Source organism: Temnothorax nylanderi, unplaced genomic scaffold (assembly GCF_030848795.1).
Source record: "Temnothorax nylanderi isolate EJ_2023f unplaced genomic scaffold, tnyl_v1.0 TNYL_tig0590_pilon, whole genome shotgun sequence".
In the NCBI taxonomy this organism is placed as follows: Eukaryota; Metazoa; Arthropoda; class Insecta; order Hymenoptera; family Formicidae; genus Temnothorax; species Temnothorax nylanderi.
In genome coordinates this window covers 1-19164 of record NW_027249652.1, presented here as the reverse complement: position 1 = coordinate 19164, position 19164 = coordinate 1, and the positions used below count along the sequence as shown (strand labels likewise).

The following is a 19164-nucleotide window of genomic DNA, read 5'->3' as shown; positions in this document are numbered from 1 at the left end:
CGTTTGTTACCCTAGATTTTTGTGTGGACTTTAATTCTGTAAAAGATTTTTGCAATTCTATAAAGCCAATTAAAAGATTCATCGAAAAACGATAATGTCGGTAAATCATACGGCTGCAGGATCCCCTTAATTACAGAATGAACGTGAAGTGTATAATCCTGCCTAATATGTAAAATTTTTTTATTACATACAAATTTCGATCTCGGTGGGATGTGTGCGTGCGTGCGTGCGTGCGCGCGTTGCTCAACGGAGTGCCGGTCATGATACTTGGCGAGATTCTTCTCGTACTCGCGAGTTCCCTGATTCTTCGTTCTGACGTAATATCAATCTCCTTGAACGGCACTCCGTTGAGCAAGCCGAGCAATGTTACAACTCGTACCTACGTATTCTTGTCGACGTCTACAGGCAGAAGCTGTCGCAGGTCGAGCGCCTCTGCTACGAGGAATTGGAGAACATACGACAGAACGCAAACTACTTGCAGCCGTTCAAAGAGATTACATTACGATATTACCTGCAAATACAAACCGCATAAACGTTAATTATTAAGTCTGGATAGACGAGTATTAAACCAAACGGATAGGGAAATATATAAGAAAGGAACATAAATGCAAATTGAGATTTAATAATTTTAACTCTCGCAGGCCACACTTATTTTTTGCATATGTATAAGCCACACTGATGCGATCTAGAGGATCTCAACCATTTTTCGAAAAAATCGACGTATTGTAATGTTTTTTTCCCCAATTTATCGTAATTTTTCTGGGAATTATGATAATAATCTCAGAATTTGTAAAAAAAAAATTATTATCAAAAAATACATTAAAAAATAAAATGATAGTTTCAAACAAAGTTCCAAAATTTCGTTGGAGTCTCTGAGACCCCTGTGGGGCTTTCGAGGATTAAAAACTTTAGAGTTCTCTAAGATTCGTTCGCTGAAGGATTTATAATTATCCCGAAATAAATTTCTATCTCAGTTCCCTTTAATTCATTCGTTTTACAAGACCTAAAGGAATGAATTGAAGAGCATGAGCTACTAATTAAATATCGATGATTGCTAATTGTTACTTAAGTCGCTCGAGAGCGGCGATCGACGGCATAGGCCGCGGTTGTCTCTTCAAACGCAAGGGTATCGCGTGAAAGCTGAAACTCCTCCTTCTCTTTTCTCCAAAGAGCTTCCTCCTTGTTCAGTTTTTCCCGAAAGCTCGTCATCTCTAACCAGAGCTCATGAGCGCACTCGTGAAGGGCAGATCTAAATCAAATAATTTTCTATCTGGCAAATAATAATTCTACCGCGACTAAGAAAATATTAAAATCACAAGAAAACCTCAATATTTTTTATAATTTTTTGCTCAAGCATTTTTTAAACACGTAAATTGTTTTAATATATATAAATTGTATTCTTCGCACACATTTAATAGTGTTGTTAAACATGCGATGAAATGATTGAGAAAGATTTAAATAATATAAGTTTTTTTTTCATTTTTATAGTTTTTTATAAATTTAATTAATATAGTTTTTTTTATTTGTTAATCTGGGCAAACAACTCTGAAATAAGATCGTATCTTTTTTGAATTGCGATCAATCTAATATTAATTTTTAATTAATTCAATGTCTTCTTATCTCTTTATATTATGAAACGTAATTCGCAAAGATCTGCTTCGTCACTTCCGTTTTCGTAAGCGGAACTACCTCCATAATTTTCGTGTAAAAGAGAAGGAATGGATTCTCGAAATATGTCTTTTAACATTTCAAGATTTACAACAGAGAATACAATACGCGAATTCTTTTGCACAGTCGACGGATGATCCTAGATCTGTCGCGGGCAAAAGTTGAGTCTCCGTTCGCTCGACGTCGCCCAACAATCCCTCAGACACGTCGTCCTCGTCCGACGTCTCGATATAAATTGCGGAATATTCCCGATCACGTCTTGCGTGCCTGCTTCGTTCCGCGTATCGTCGCGTTTCTCCGTGTGACATTTGCGAATTTGCAATTTTTGGACTCCGAATCTTGAGGCGCATCGTTCAAGACGACAGGCGTTACTTCCGCCGAGAAAACGCGCCTGTCGTCCATCGCGTTTCGTTTTCTTTTGTTTCCTCATAGAGGAAGCTTTGTTTTCATGAAAAAAATTTTTTTCCAGGTATCTTTGGCAAAGTGTTTAGAATGTTTTTAAAACGTCGAAAAATCACTTTTGTTTAAAATGTCCGTGTGTATGTATGTGTGTGTGTGTGTATGTATGTATGTAACGCTTCTGTTGTCCGTTAATGCTCTAACTTCCGTAATTTTTTAGATATCGGAGTGCATTTTTTTTTAATCGATAGAGTATCATGTAAGGAAGGTTGGGATTGAATTTGGCAATGATCGGTAAAGCGGTTCTTTTTTAATAAAATTTTGAATTTTTGTAGAAATGTTCGTTTATGCTCTAACTTCCGCAAATTTGGAGATATCGATCTATTTCTAATTTTATTATATTTTTCAGTCTTTTCTGCCCTTATTTGATATATAATTTTTTAAGATTTGATTGATTAGACCCAGCTTTATACACGATCAAAGATCCATAATTTTGCTCGCATATAAAGCTAAGTCTAAAATCAACCGAATTTAAAAGAATTATATATGAAATAGGGGTAGAAAAGACCGAAGTAAAAATTGTTTTTTGAGTTTTCGATGCCAATGTGTTGCTAATGTTCGAAAACGTCGAAAAATCGTAGAGTATCATTAAAGGTATAGGTTGGTGTTGAATTATTTTTTTTTTGTTTATGGTATAACTTCCGTAATTTTTGAGATATTGGGATGTTTTTTTTTTAATCGATAGAGTATTATTCAAGGAAGGTTGGTATTGAATTTGGCGATGATCGGTAAAGGGGTTCTTTTTTTAAAAAATTTTGAATTTTTTACTTTTTTACACACAATTTTTTATGTCTGCATTAATCATGGAATTTTTATACTACACAAGTTTTCGAGGAGCTGGGTGACCCCCACTACCGACAAAATTGAAGCATTTTAAGAGTTTCGTCACTTTCCGTGTAATGTCGGGCTCTTTCGTCAATTTGGCGTCCGCCTACTTTTCCCCACCTTATACTACGTCTCTTCGACTGTCCAATCGCAAGGCTTCCGCTAAGCCACCCGAGGCTCGTCCGAGACTTTCTGAACGGGGGTTTGGGTGAGTTTGGTAAGTTGGGTGACTTTCTGAACGCACCCCAGAGGGAGCAATGTCTGGTGAATACGGCGGGTGGGGTAAAACTTCCCAATTGAGTGTTTCCAAGTACGTTTTGACCGGCGCCGCAATATGTGGACGAGCATTATCATGCAGGAGAATAATTTTTTCGTGTCTGGAGTAGTAGTGGGCGCGTTTTTCCTTGAGTGCTCGGCTCAATCTCATCAGTTGTGTTCGGTAGCGAGTCCCAGTAATGGTTTCGTTCGGTTTGAGCAACTCATAATACACGACACCAAGCTGATCCCATCAAATACACAACATGAGTTTTTTTCCATGAATATTCGGCTTGGCTGTCGATGTTGAAGCATGGCCAGGTGGTCCCCATGATTTCTTCTTCTTTGGGTTATCGTAGTGGATCCATTTTTCATCACCAGTGACTATACGATGCAAAAAATCCTTTCGTTTATGCCTGGCAAGCAGCATTTCACATGTGCAAAATCGGCGTTCAACGTTTCTCGGCTTCAGTTCATATGGAACCCAATTTCCTTGTTTTTGAATCATTCCCAACGATTTTAAACGATGTGAAATTGCTTGTTGAGTCACTTCTAATGTAAGTGCAAGTTCTTTTTGCGTTTTGCACGAATCTTCCTCCAATAATGTTTCCAATTCCGCGTCTTCGTACACTTTCGGCCTTCCGCTACGTTCTTTGTCTTCGACGTCAAACTCACCGTTCTTAAACTTTTGAAACCACTCACGACAACTTCTCTCACTTAAAGCAGCTTCATCATACGCTTATACAAGCAATCGATGCGCCTCAGCTGCAGATTTCTTCAAATTAAAGAAGTAAATCAAAAGTTCCCGCAAATGACGCTTATTCGGCTCAAAACTCGACATTTTTGCACGAAAAAAATTATGTGATGCTGATACAAAACGCTAATATTTCAAGGTTATGGTGTTTCCAGATGTCCAACCCTACGATATGACGTTTTACATCTGACAATTTCAACCATAACCTCCTGGTTGCGCCATCTTTTGTAAAACGGCGGAGACTTATTTGTACTCCTAATATAATTATATATGATTATATATAGGCAAATAAATAATGCAAAAACAATAAAAGTGTGCAAGTAGAAACCTGCATATTGCTTTAGTTTTCAAGTGAGCAAGTAGAAACCTGCATATTGCTTTAGTTTTTAAGTGAGCAAGTAGAAACCTGCATATTGCTTTAATTTTTAAGTGGGCAAGTAGAAACTTGCACATTACTTCCTCACAATTTTTAAGTATGCAAATTATTTTTAAGTGTGCAAGTATAGAAACCTGCACATTGCTTTCTTATAGTTTTTAGGTGTGCAAGTAGAAACCTGCACATTGCTTCCTTATAGTTTTTAAGTGTGCAAGTAGAAACCTTCGCTCACAAAGCTTCCTCTATGAGGAAGCCAAAACAAATAAATACTAATAATTATACATCGAATAAAATACAAGCTTCCTCATAGAGGAGCTTTGTGAGCGAAGGTTTCTACTTGCACACTTAAAAACTATAAGGAAGCAATGTGCAGGTTTCTACTTGTACACCTAAAAACTATAAGAAAGCAATGTGCAAGTTTCTACTTGCACACTTAAAAATAATTTGCATACTTAAAAATTGTGAGGAAGTAATGTGCAAGTTTCTACTTGCCCACTTAAAAATTAAAGCAATATGCAGGTTTCTACTTGCTCACTTAAAAACTAAAGCAATATGCAGGTTTCTACTTGCTCACTTAAAAACTAAAGCAATATGCAGGTTTCTACTTGCACACTTAAAAACTATAAGAAAGCAATGTGTAAGTTTTTACTTGCACACTTAAGAACTATGAGGAAGCAATGTGCAAGTTTCTACTTGCACACTTAAGAACTATGAGGAAGCAATGTGCAAGTTTCTACTTGCACACTTAAGAACTATGAGGAAGCAATGTGCAAGTTTCTACTTGCACACTTTTTTTTATTGTGATAAGCTTTATTGCGACTAATATCTGTTATACTAATATCTGATATACTATTACAAAAATCAATTAAATAATTAATGTTTTTACTAAAATGATTTCTACTAATTGTGGATATTTATTATTTCCATTTTGTTCTATCAGTTAGTTAATTCTTCTACGGAACTTTTGCAAATTTTAAGATCCTATTTTTTTTTGTTTTTCGTTGGAGGAGGAAAATACTTACGCATACCCCAGGGCCTTTATTGCAAGAAAATATTATTACCGAAAAAGAATCTATTTCTTAGTTACAAGTATATCGTTACTGCAAGAAAATATTGTTACCGTACAAGAAACGATATTTTCAATGCAAATATATATTATTTAGGCTCATACAGCATGCGCTATATTAATCATAACGATTAATCAGAACAATATGTATTGAAAAGTATATATACAATTTTATGTTATAGGAAAGCATAAATACAAAGTATGCTTTTGGTTAAAACAGAAAATATATTCTCTGGTTTAACCAAATATACAAATAGTTAAATTTTGAGATTGCAAATAACAATTTTCATAACCTGTCAAGTCGCTAACTTTAATGATTAATATCTCGCGTCGTAGAGCAGGAGCGACACTTTTTTTGGCCAAATTCTTTCGTTTTGTGCAAAAACACGTTGAAGGAGCCTAATTTCATCGATTTCTGTGCTGGAATAGCTAAACTAAAGAATTATCATAATATAATATATTTATCTAACAATAAAATAAAAATTATTTGAATTTATTAAATATTATTTATTATTTATATATACTATAAATACCTTATTTCTTTCCTTCTCTCTCTCTCTCTCTCTCTCTCTCTCTCTCTCTCTCTCTCTCTCTCTCTCTTTGCCTCTTTCTCTTTATCGTAACAATTAATTGCTTCCTCATAGAGGAAGCTTTGTGATGGTAATAAATTTTTTTTTTCAAGATTTTGATGAAAATAGGTTTAGAATATTCCAAAATGTCGAAAAATCATATTAGTAAAAAATGTCCGGAAGTATGTATGTATGTGTGTGTGTGTGTACGGATTTTTTGTACACGCATCTACTTCTACAATTTTTTAGATACCGGGATGCATTTTTTTTAATCGATAGAGTATCATAGAAAGTATGTCCTCCTTAAATTTTATTAAGATCAGTCAACCGGTATAGATTTTAGGGGAATTTTTTTTTTAGAAAAGTGTGTTTTACGCTATAGCCTTCTCAATATTTGAGATACCGTTTTATTTCTAATTCTACTATATTTTTCAGTTTTTTCTACCCCTATTTCATATATAATTAATTAAGATTTGGTTAATTAGTTCTGGAGTTACAGACGTTTGAAATTTCGGAGAATTCGTACATACATAGAACCCTGATAAAGTTTGGTCTAATCAACCAAATTATATATGAAATAGGGGTGGAAAATACTGAAGAATATAACAGAATTAGAAAAGTTGCCAATAATTAATACTAAATTGTTCAAAAACATCATTCTTTAAAAAGTCGTAAGCGGTTGAGACTTGAGGTATAGTCTATAAGGGTTAAAGTTGACTTGAGTGCTTATCACAATCTTTAATCTTTATTTAATTAAAAAATAACTACTTTAAAAAAAGTTTATAAAAAGTATATAAAAAGAAAATATATAAAATAGAAACTTTTATTATTTTAAAACACATTTAACGCACATTTTATTATTTTAAAACATTACATTTTGAATATAACAATAAATTATTTGTAATACAATATTTTCGTTACCGATTTTCTGGAAACCTGAGGAAGTTTCTCACAAAGCTTCCTCTATGAGGAAGCCAAAACAAATAAATACAAATAATTATACATCAAATAAAATAAAAGCTTACTCATAGAGGAAGCTTTGTGAGCGAAGGTTTCTACTTGCACATTTAAAAAATATAAAGAAGCAATGTGCAGGTTTCTACTTGCACACTTAAAAACTATGAGGAAGCAAAGTGCAAGTTTCTACTTGCACATTTAAAAACTATGAGGAAGCAATGTGCAGGTCTCTACTTGCACACTTAAAAACTATGAGGAAGCAATGTGCAAGTTTCTACTTGCACACTTAAAAACTATGAGAAAGCAAAGTGCAGGTTTCTACTTGTTTTTCTCTTCCTCTCTTTTTTCGGACACATCCGAGAATGCCGAAAATAATCTTAAAGAATTAATTATTAATATTATTAATTATATTACTAATTATTTAATATGTATACCTTTTTCTTCTCTCTCTCTCTCTCTCTCTCTCTCTCTCAATTATTAATTCCATTACATTATTTATTACATTACATTAATTGTATATTTTTTAATAAATACCTTATTCTTTTTCTCTCTACTTATCTCTTTCTCTCTCTCTCATACATTTAGCGCTTAAAGGGAATCTTAATTCTCAGAGCAAAATAAATAACCTCGTACTGTTACGAATCTCACACGATAATACGCGAAGCAAGCCGCGCGACACATAACATAAGCGAGATGATTAATTAGCATCGCGCTATAACGGCTTCAACATTTCGAGACATTTATGTTCGATTGATATCGATATGACTTTTTTAGGGGCCAAAGCACAAAGATAAATATAAGAATAAAATGAGTACACCGATCATTTAGGGCCAGTTTCACCAACGTCGATTAACTGTAACCTTCGATTAAACTCACTTTTCATCTCTTTCTAACTGTCTCCCTTAGAAAGAGACGAAGAGTGAGTTTAATCGAAGGTTACAGTTAATCGGAGATGGTGAAACCGGCCCTTAAACAGTTGTTATCTATCATCTATTTAGAATTAATTTATAATTTGAAATATATATATTGAAATTTTAAACTGCATTTTTTTGAAAATATATATAGATTACATGTATAACTTGTCCACTTTTTAGACAATGAGAAGAAATCGGTAACTCCTTCATCGATCTTCGCCAAATCTTAAAGAATTATATATGAAATAGGGGTAGAAAAGACTGAAGAATCCACTTTTAAAAAAGGCGTGTTAACTGAGTGAATTTCGTTTGTATCGAAAAATTGAAGCCTCTTTTCCGCGATGCCGATTGGTTATCTCGATGCGTTGTGCGAGTTATTTGCAGCTGTCATTGTATATTTTGACAGTTGTGTGTATCAAGGGTTAATAGTGTAATAGTAATAGCATAATGTTAAAGCTAAATGGCGCGCGCGTCTGTAATGTCTAGTCCTATATAAAAAAATCCATGTTTACCCGAGAAGTGAGCTTTGCGAGTCGAATGTCTCGCACGTAGTGTTGCCGCTTTTCCGCGTGCGTGATTGGCTGGCGCGCGGTCGAGATTGACGGCGCGATCGAGATTGCGGCGAGTTTGGCGAGTTTCGCGTGTGTAAATCGTGCGATGTGACGTGTGTGGCGTGTGTTCGCGTGGTGTTTTGCGAGGTTAGTAGGATTTTTTATTATATAATAAATATAATTCACTATTATATATAAATATTTATTGATAAAATATTGGTAAATAAATATATATAAATTATATTATACATTAATAGCTTTTAACGCAATGACGTGTGCTCGCGTGGTGTCTCGCGAGGTTAGAATTTTATATAAATATACATGATATTATTAGTAAATAAATAAATATTTATAAATTATATTTTACATATTAATAGGTGCTTTACATTTTTACATCAAAACTCAGATAAGTTCTCACTTGTGACGTCGTTCTAGCCTTTTTGGCAATTAATGAATAATAAAGACAGAATGACATCACAAGTGAGAATTATCTGAGTTTTGATGTAAATGGAAAGTAACTATTATCTTTTAACGTCATCTATAATGTTTCAATATTTATTGCTTGTTCGTACAAATCTAATCTAAGGTATACGTTACAGTAATTATAGATTTTTGATACAGACAGTAAATTATATTTATCTTTGTAATCATATATTTTATATATATAAGCAGATGTAATAATTACTGTTTTTGCATTATGTAAAATTTGCCTTATTTTAGATATACCGATGAATTTAATGTTCGAGAAGATCTGATGGGATTAGCTATTAAGTGCTCATGGTGCAAATATTCAACAAGCGTGAAAAGTTGATGACATTACAAATATAGTTGGAAGAAAATTCATGCATATTTAAGATATATAGAGAGGTAATAATAAAAATTATTATCGCTTGTATTATTTCGAAATTGTTTTATAAAAGTTTATTAAGATTACGTAGAGATATTTTGGACAGCAGTGAAGATTGCGTTCGGGCTTTACTGTCAAGAGGTGGTTATCAGAGAAGTAATTTAGGATATATGAGTGGCAGACAAAGTCATCTTCCAACCTAGCGTAGAGATCGCAGAGATGAATATCGTCGTACTACCGATGACGAAGACACTGTTTTAGACAGCCAAGATGTTTCAAGCATTGATAAAGGTAATAATAATAATACTTATTGATCACGCGCGTGTGTGTGTGCGTGCGTGCGCGTGTACACGTGCGCGTGTACACGTGTGCGTGTGTACGCGTGTGAAAGACGTGCTTGATCGGTAGGCTGACGCGCATATTTGTATATGTATATGAATACATTTAGAGTTAATCTATATACATTTGTTTAGGCAGTAATGCCGGCCCGTGCGACCAATCGACCATGAATAGCAAGGAAGGAACACCCGCGAACGACGTATCCATATTAGATATGGATACGTCCCTGACAACAGTTCTCAGGGACCTAAAGGCCAAAGAGAACATCGGTCTCGTCCTCCTCATATGCAGCAGAGCAATAAGCCTAAAGAAACTCTGATTAATGGTACCAGTGATTAAGCAATTACGTTGCGTCGTCACCAATCGCCAATCGCTACTAACGTTGCTACGTTACACCTGATGAGAATTATTAACTCCCAGCATGTAACATGACGCATACCGACGCAAGGATTACACGATTATAGAACGCGTCATGATTAGTCTACACTCGTTGTTAAGACTGTTTGTTACCGACATAAGAATACGACAGTTATTTAAGAAATCGTCATTCTCCTTAAACACATTTAAGGACACATAATATTAATATCCATGCATGGTTTAGTTTAATGATGGTAATTACACTGTCATGTTTGATATACGGATATATTTATTGGGAGATAGAGGAGTAGCATTTGGTAAGAAGGATTCCCTGATTGTGAAACTGTGCTTCATTTTTATACTAAGCTCTCCTAACTTATGTGGATGTATCGTATGGTACACCTTGGTCACTTGTTAAAGTTTAACGATCCAATATTAGGTTGGATAACGCGCGGTTTGTACGTCAATTATCGCTCTGGATAGATTTTTCATCTAAATATGTCGCTCAGTACTTACACAATATATACAATTTGGTATTCGTAGTGTGATGTTCTGGTATCGAGTTTATTTAATTTAGCTTGATAGTGTCTTAATCCGATGGGCAAATTATTCAACATACTTTTCACGAATGTTCCGTATTGAGGTAAAATATGTATTGTTGCTTTGATACTTTATCACTTTATTACTCGACCCAATAATCTCGTCGATTACTTTGATACGCGCTATCGGAGGTGATTATAAAAACCGAAAAATGAATGTGACATAACTAAGATGTAACTCGATGCGGTACAAGGAAAATGGATTTCTGTTATTATTTAATCGTAACAATGGTAGGCGGCAGCTTCAAGAAATTCTGGTTCAAAGGTGTTCCCAATGATGTTCCTTTCTATTTACTTGAGAAAATTGAGTTTTTGATTTACGATTAGAGTTATTTAACAACACTAGATTTTTACGTTTCAAAGCTGTGTTGATTAATAGCATCATGATGATGACGAAAATGACTTGTTTGAATTTAACACGGTCAGATGTGCACAAGGAATCGATTTTTATTTCTGAATACACTTTTCACGTAATTAAGCGTCTTTTCTTTCTTTTTTTCTCTTTTTTTCCTTTTTTTTTAATTATTATATATATTTTTTTACTTTTACTACAGTCTAAGCATACACTATATCAAACTTTAGAATTCGATATCGAGTTTTTTTCTGCATTGTTTCGTATGATTTAAAAAGAAAGTAAACGTATACTTAGTAATACTAATGTATGATGTACCAGAGAGAAAGAATGATACATGTTTTATGATATCTAGCTAAAGTACAGACTTAGCGCATACCTTTATTACTATAATAATACTTAGTGGAAATGTGGATGTCTGAACAAATAAACTAGCTTTACTATACTAAGCTATAAAATAGATATGATCAATTGTTTTAAATTGATTATCAATATTTATTAAAAATCAGTTATCAATTTAAAACAGTTGTTTCTTCTTCCGGATATGATAATAACTAATAGGACGTATCTCATGAATTTTGCAAAAACACATGGCGGTTGATGCAATATATCGACACCTAACAAAATAGCTGTCATTTTATCTGAATATTCTTATGGTAGCCAAAAAACTGAGATATTCTCTAACTTGCGTGTTTCCGATATATTTGTATTGATTGTAATTTGATCAAAATTTAAAAATAAATCATTTCTGTACGTAAACTGGCAATTAGTACAATAAACCTTGAATTTCCTTTAATATAAACGATGCGATATATGAATACGATTATGAGCTTATTTTGATCAAACTTAAGGCCATTGCACGTAACAAAGATTCAGCCATAATCGTAAGGTCGTAAAAAAATAAACCAATCATAATCGATTATTCTCCTTGCGTTTGAAGAATAATCGAGTGTGATTGGTCTATTTTCTTATGGCCTTACAATTATGACTAATGGCTTCTGCCCACAGGACGCGGAAACGCTTGCTGCGCAGCAAGGAGCGACGCGGTAACCAAGCAACGTGTCACTTTTCTGTAAGAACCAAAAGTTTATTAGCTACCGTGTCGCTTCTTGCCGCGCGGCAAGCGTTTCCGTGTTCTGTGGGCAGAAGCCATAAAAGTCTATCCAGACAAACTTGCATAGGTGCATAACCATATGCATAAAGAAACGGATTGGTCTATTTCCTTATGCACATGCATACTGGACCAATCAATTCTCTTATGCTTATGTTTATGCGCTATGCAAGTTTGTCTGGATTGACCTTTAAACTTTGTTATGTGCAACAGCCTTTAAGGGCCCGGACACACAGTTTTTCGTAACAGTAACAGAAAGTTTCGACCAATCGCGTTGCTTGAATCGGGAACGTATGTACGACCGTATGTTCCCGAATCGAACAAAGCGATTGGTCGAAACTTTACTGTTACTGTTACGAAAAAGTGTGTGTCCGGGGCTTAAAGACCTTCAAGTGGGGAGCACACACTTCTGCACAACGCATAATGCGTAAGCATAAGAAAATTGATTGGTCCATACACATGTGCATAAGGAAATAGACCAATCAATTTTCTTATGCTTCCGCATTATGCGTTGTGCAGAAGTGTGTGCTCCCCGCTTCACACATAAAATCCCATAAAGACATAAAAGGTAATAAGCATAAGAAAATCGATCAATTTTAATCTAATATTTTCTTTTACTGGGATTACGGACAGCACAATACTTGATTGGGATTGGTCGATTTTCTTACACTTACATTTTACGTCTTTTCGGGATTTTATGTGTATAGGAATTTTGCACTTTTTCAGCCAGTAAGCTAGGTGGACCTACACAATATTTATTAAGTTTTAGACAAATCGGTGAGGAAGCCACTTTTCTTCATAATTACCCGAAGATTTATTTAAATTATAAAATAGCGACTTTTCTCAAATAAAAATTACAAGAAAATGTTATCCTCAAATGATATCCAATTACGACAACAAGTAAGGAATTACACAGACTAAAACCAAAGGAGAGTATACGAGACAATGCAATAACATTTTATATGTAACAAAAACAGATGGAGTTATCCTGTATGGTTAAAATATTGCAAAAATATTGGAGATACTGATTGAAAAAGTGCAGAAAGAAGTAGAAAGATATATAATATTTGAAAGAGATTACATATTATTTTTTAATCATGTTAAATGAATAAAGCACTAAAAAAGTATAAAATAAAAATTTTTTTTAAATAAAACCGACTTCAAAAAAGCTCTAAAAAGTAAGAAAAAATTAAAGCTTTTTTTATTTTTTAAAATTTTTTCTTATTTTTTTACAGTTTTTTGAAGTCGGTTCTATCTTTTTTTAAATTTTTGAGCAATTTTTAAAATTTTAATTGTTTCTTCTATTTTTTAAAATAGATTTATATATTAATTTCTATGTGACATAACAGTCACGTGTAAAATTTAATTTCATGATAAAAAATTAAATATAATTTATTTTTAACCGACTTCAAAAAGCAGGTTCTCAATTCGGCGAGTATGATGTATGTAGATATGTCCACGATTTTTTCTGAAACTACTGGACGAATGCGGTTTTCACTGTAGAGCAATCCTTGCTCCGGAAAGTTTTAGTATATAAAATATCGCGTTAGAACATCAGGGTACGGAGCAGTAAGGAAATATGCTACTTAATAATTACGAGCAAATAATAAATTATTATTTTTGATTTGTATCAATTGAATAACGCACTAAAGAAGTATAAATTTAAAATAAAAATTTTTTTTAATAAAACCGATTTTTCAAAAAAGCTCTAAAAAGAATGAAAAAAATTAAAAAATAAAGAAGATTTAAAAGGTATGAAATAATACTTTTAAGAATTTCTTTCAATGTTTTGAAGTCGGCGCCAAATTAATAATATACGTATGTATGAGTGTGCAGCATCTAATTACGATATATAAATGTAATGTGACATATAATATATATTGAAGTTGTAATTCACGAAAACTGAGCACTCTGTGTGTCTTCTGATAATAACAACAAATATAACAACAAAAATAACAAAAATAACAATAAAAATAATAATTATAATATTAAAATAATAATATTACATTTTCATACATTAAGAAATCTTTCAAAATTTATATATATTTTTAATTTTCAGATTCAGAATAAGAAAATTACTTGAATGTAATGTTCTTGCTTGGAAAAAAACGTTCTTTTAAAAAATTGTTAAAAATTTAATATAGTATTTAATATAGTATTTAATATTTAATATAGTATTGTATAGTATTTAATATAGTATTTAATTTTTAATATTTAATGTTTAAAGTTTAATGTTTTAATGTAAATAATGTTAAATGTAAATGAAAATATCTAAAATATTTACAATATAATAATGTTTAATGTTTAATGTTTAATGTTTAATGTTTTAATGTAAATAATGTTAAATGTAAATGAAAATATCTAAAATATTTACAATTAATTCTCTTCTTGTTCTCATTCCTTTTCTTATTAATATTGTGTTATAATTTTACTTACAATAAAACAACTTTTTATTGGCAATTATTGTCTAAAATTTTTGTTCAATATGTATATAAGTTAGACATATTTTAAAATTATTCTTTATATTTATAATTGCGTTTGTCTTCTCCAACTCGATTATTCAATTTCGAATCAATTGAATGGTATAGAAGATTTAGAAATTTTACTTTTTCCCCAGGTTTAACTTTCCCTCCTGTTACTTCTTTGAAAAGGACGTATTTAAAAAATATATAGATATATATAGTTTGATGTACCTTATAAGATAAAATTAAATTCTGTCGCAAGTGTTACGCTAATTATCATAAATAAAGTATGGACTTTATATTTTTATGTGTTAAATAATTATAATACTTCCAAACTTTTAAGTGATATATTATAAATGAACGAAATAGAATAGAATAAATGGCGCGCGCGTAGCGCGCGCCCTTGTGTTGTTCTAGTATAATAAAATTAGAAATAGCGCAATATTTCAAAATTTACAAAAGTTAGAGCAACTACGGGCATTTCTAAAAAAATTCAAAAATTTTTTAAAAAAGAACCCCTTTACCAATCATCGCCAAATTTAATACCAACTTTCCTTAAATGATACTCTATCGATTAAAAAAAAAATAAGCCCGATATCTCAATATTTGCGAAAGTTAAAGCAACCACGAACATTTCTAAAAAAATTCAAAATTTTTTTAAAAAAGAACCCCTTTACCGATTATCGCCAAATTCAATACCAACCTTCCTTGAATGATACTCTATCGATTAAAAAAAAAAACAGCCCGATATCTCAATATTTGCGGAAGTTAGAGCAACCACAACATCAAATGTGCACATACACACACACATACGGACATTTCTTTTTAATGCAATATTTTGACGTTTTAGAACACTCTAAACATATTAGCATCAAAAACTCAAAAAACAATCTTTTCTTTAGTTTCTTCTACCCCTATTTCATATATAATTCACTTAAATTTGATTGACTAGACCCAACTTTATACGCAATCAAAGGTTCATATACGAAATTTACGAAAACAAAGCTTCCTCTATGAGGAAGCAATTAAACCCATATGAAAAATTCTACACATTATTACTATCCCCAAAAAATTAGAAAAATTTTGGCACCGGTTTCAAGAAAATCGATCCATTAATGAAAAATTATCCATTAATGAAAAATTAAACTTATAGGGGAGACCGGGGCTATGTGTCCACTTTTTACGCTTTTTTAAAGTTTACTAAAAAACTAATAAAGATATTTGGCTAAAATTTTAATGGTATAACCCTTCAACCTTGTTATAAAAAAAAACATAATTAAAATTGTTAATCTTTTAACATTTTAAAGAGGCGAATTTTTTAAGTGGGCAAGTCAAGCGTAGACAGATGGCCCCATATGCGGAGCTATCTGTCCACATTCGAGGGGCTATCTATCCACATAATAAAAAACACATTATTTATATTAATATTTATAATTATTTATAATATTATTTATTATTAATATATAATAATTGAAAAAACTGCTTAGTCGTTGGAGTCAGAGCAGTAGTAGGCACTTTGTGTAGATTTTTTAACAGGATTCCTGCGTAGAGCTGACTTTTCTTTATATACGGTGGCATCAAACTGATTTTGAGTCCGTTGCAAAATCAATGTGATGAGTTTCTTATGTCCCCTCAATTCTTTAATCTTTTTTTTGTATTTGGGACCTTTACTTTATCCTCGGCAGCGTTTGAAATAGAAAATACTTAATAATTTAAAACAAACTCATATATTTAACTTGACGTGTATTTTTAAAATAAAAATTTAGTGACGATTCTTGAATCGCAGAATCAAGTAACTGCTCGTAGGTCATTTTTTTACAGTAGCGAGTGAGAGCCCGAACATTTATTCCGAAGTCTAACGCTGTTTTTACGAAAAGATTCTCGCTCGATTTTTATTCTTTTAATCACTCTAAGTATAATTTTATTGGATATGTCTACCTTATCCGTCTTAAGGAAAGTCTTTTTTTTGTAGTTACGCAGCATTATCTATTAATAAAAAAACAATCCGTCATTGAAGTGTGGACATATTGCCCCATAAAAAATAGGACAGATAGCTCGACCACGTTTTTCAGTCTTCAACATGTTGCCAATTTTAGATTATGCGAAATTAAGATTTGACGCTTCTCACACCTGATAACTATATATTAATTGGTAATATTATGAATTGCTTACTTTAATTTGAGTTAAACTACTTACTGTCGCACAGCAAATTTTTCGACCGTCGAAAAATGTGAATAATTGTTTTCGCTTTTCTTTTAACTTATATAGCGTCTGCGAGAGGCATCGCAAAAAAACAAACAACATTTAAATTTTTTACGTAGGGCATTTTTCAAATACTTGTTACAATGGTAGAGACATATGTCTCTTAAAACTTGAGATAGCAGTACTGTGGACACATAGCCCCCGCAGACAGATAGCCCCGGTCTCTCCTACATAGTTAGAAGAAGTTTATTATTCTCATATAATTCACTTTGCTGTTGGATATTAAGAGAGGATGTGTCGAAAGTTTGATCAGGTTTTAGTCAATACAATGCAGGAGAATTTGGACTTGTTTCATATTCAATCTGTATTTTATATCTAAAAATACGACATCGACATATACATATACATCCTATACATATAATGCCTTTACGGTTTTCTTTCTCAAAACTAAATATTAAATTATTAAATAGCTAAAATATGAAGGTTATAGAAAATCTTCGAGCATATACGTCTATGCTCCAAGAAAAACAAAAAATATATGTTGGTTTAATAAAAATAATAATAATTTATTAAATGGCAAGAATAATTAACAATCGTTTACGTTTCGACTTATACTTATGTTAGTTTTCATCAGAACATTCTGGGTCAAAACAATAAAATTACATTACAATAAATATAAAAAAATTATGCAGAAATATAAAATTAGTCTCATAACTAAATAATTTAAATAATTTGTCGGGAGTCAATTATTATAAAAAGTCAATTATTTCGGCGGTATACAAATTAAAATTACAAGTCGCAATCAAAAAGTTATGACAATTTTCGTCGTTGGTATAAAGCGTGACAATGGAGTCCCATACTTAAAAATGAAATCCAATATAAATAAAGTCAGTGAATGTACCGATTTGTTGGTCACTATATAGGTACATATACATACATATAAAATACAAAGAACAAAATGACTACCCATGAAAACAAAATATGCAACTAAAATTCACGTTGAGAATAGTAACAAAGTTCTTCAACTTCTAAAAACATGAATTATAGTCATAGGTTAAAATACTAAATTAATCGTTTTGTTAAGAATTAAACGCATTAAAAATTAATAAAAGCTAAAAATCTTGAGAGAGAGAGAGAGAGAGAGAGAGAGAGAGATTTACTTCAATACATTTTATTGTTACATTCCACTTCTTACAATATTACAAAGCAAAAAAATATTAAATTGAAGCCAACCTAAATGTATGCATCAACATAATATATGTGCGCGCGTGCGCAGAATATTATACAAAAATATAATCTTATATTTAACATAATTTTTACATTATTTTATTGGAAATATCGCTTCTCAAGTTTGACTTTTAAAGGCTTCTCTGTAGATATTGTCGTGCTAAACTTCAATTTTATTTCATCAATCTTAACGCTTTTGTTTACTTGGAATACAAATGTTCGTGCCAACGTTGCTAAAACAACTTTCATAGACATCATTGCGTATTTTATACCTGCAAATTTGCAATTATATGTAAATCAATTTTATCATAATACTTTGTGATTTATTTAAGACTACCTATGCAATTCCTTAATCCAGCACTAAAAGGCATGTAATACGATTGACTTTTTGGATTTCTTTCTGGAAGAAATCTGTCCGGGTCGAACATTAATGGATTCGGCCAATATTTTTCGTTCCGGTGCATTTTTATAATTGGTATGAAAATATTTGTTCCTTTTGGTAAAATAACTTTTCCTAAAATGTGTACTTTTTATTACCAAAATTATTACAATAAAAACTTAATAATGTTAAATAGTACAACTCAAAATTATTATTATATAATGGATATGTACATAAAACTGACAAAGCGATATTTCATATAGGATATTTGAATGTCTATATTTTATTATTTTTTAATCTTACAATTAGTAAAATAAGAATAATGTTATTTGTAATTTTGCAATTTTTTAAATATTGAAATAAATATCTTAGTAACAGAAAAATATTTAAACACAGTTTCTCTTAATATAAAATCAAATGATAGTTAAATGAAGATTGATGTTTTGACATCTGTATCTCTCAATTTTCTTATTATTTTTAATTTATTTATGAAGAGAAGTTAACAATAGATATACATTTGCTTATTTATAAAAAGTGAACAAACCTATTTTTAAATCTTCTGTGACTTGTCTCGCAATTATCGGAACAACGGGGAAAATTCTCATCGTTTCCTTGATAACTCGTTCCAAATAATGCATCTGTTCTAAATCGCCATATTCAATTGATATAGATTTTATAGTTTCCGTACCATAAATTTCCAATAGTTCTTCGAGTACTTTTTCCTTTATGACGTGAAATATTCATTTACATAAATACAAATAATATTTAATAGACTTTTTATCAATTGCATTTGGATTTTATTCTAGTCATAAACGAAGTGTTGCTATTAATATATGCATATATTAATCTAGATATTTGCATAATTCTATTAAAATATTTAATCTTAATAAAATAT

The 19164-nt window shown here is 31.7% G+C and overlaps 1 protein-coding gene and 1 long non-coding RNA gene across 6 annotated transcripts; one reads left to right on the top strand and one right to left on the bottom strand.

The window, feature by feature from the left end:
- The first annotated feature begins 8372 nt into the window (after nucleotides 1–8372).
- On the top strand, nucleotides 8373–11350 carry LOC139784145 (uncharacterized). Of its 5 annotated transcripts, none has more exons than XR_011721485.1 (4): nucleotides 8373–8541; nucleotides 9115–9261; nucleotides 9315–9532; nucleotides 9715–11350. It is a non-coding gene; the product is annotated as an uncharacterized lncRNA (long non-coding RNA). The 5 variants fall into 5 exon arrangements; XR_011721483.1 differs by having other exon boundaries at nucleotides 8374–8541; nucleotides 9333–9532; XR_011721486.1 differs by having other exon boundaries at nucleotides 8375–8541; nucleotides 9351–9532.
- A 6478-nt stretch (nucleotides 11351–17828) lies between these two features.
- Nucleotides 17829–18985, bottom strand: LOC139784150 (cytochrome P450 4g15-like). Its single transcript, XM_071723310.1, has 3 exons — nucleotides 18814–18985; nucleotides 18228–18404; nucleotides 17829–18162 (listed from the first exon to the last, which is right to left on the bottom strand). Exons 1-3 carry the CDS (start codon nucleotides 18905–18907, stop codon nucleotides 17990–17992), a joined length of 444 nt encoding a protein of 147 aa, XP_071579411.1. The 5' UTR covers nucleotides 18908–18985; the 3' UTR covers nucleotides 17829–17989.
- Nucleotides 18986–19164: the final 179 nt, after the last annotated feature.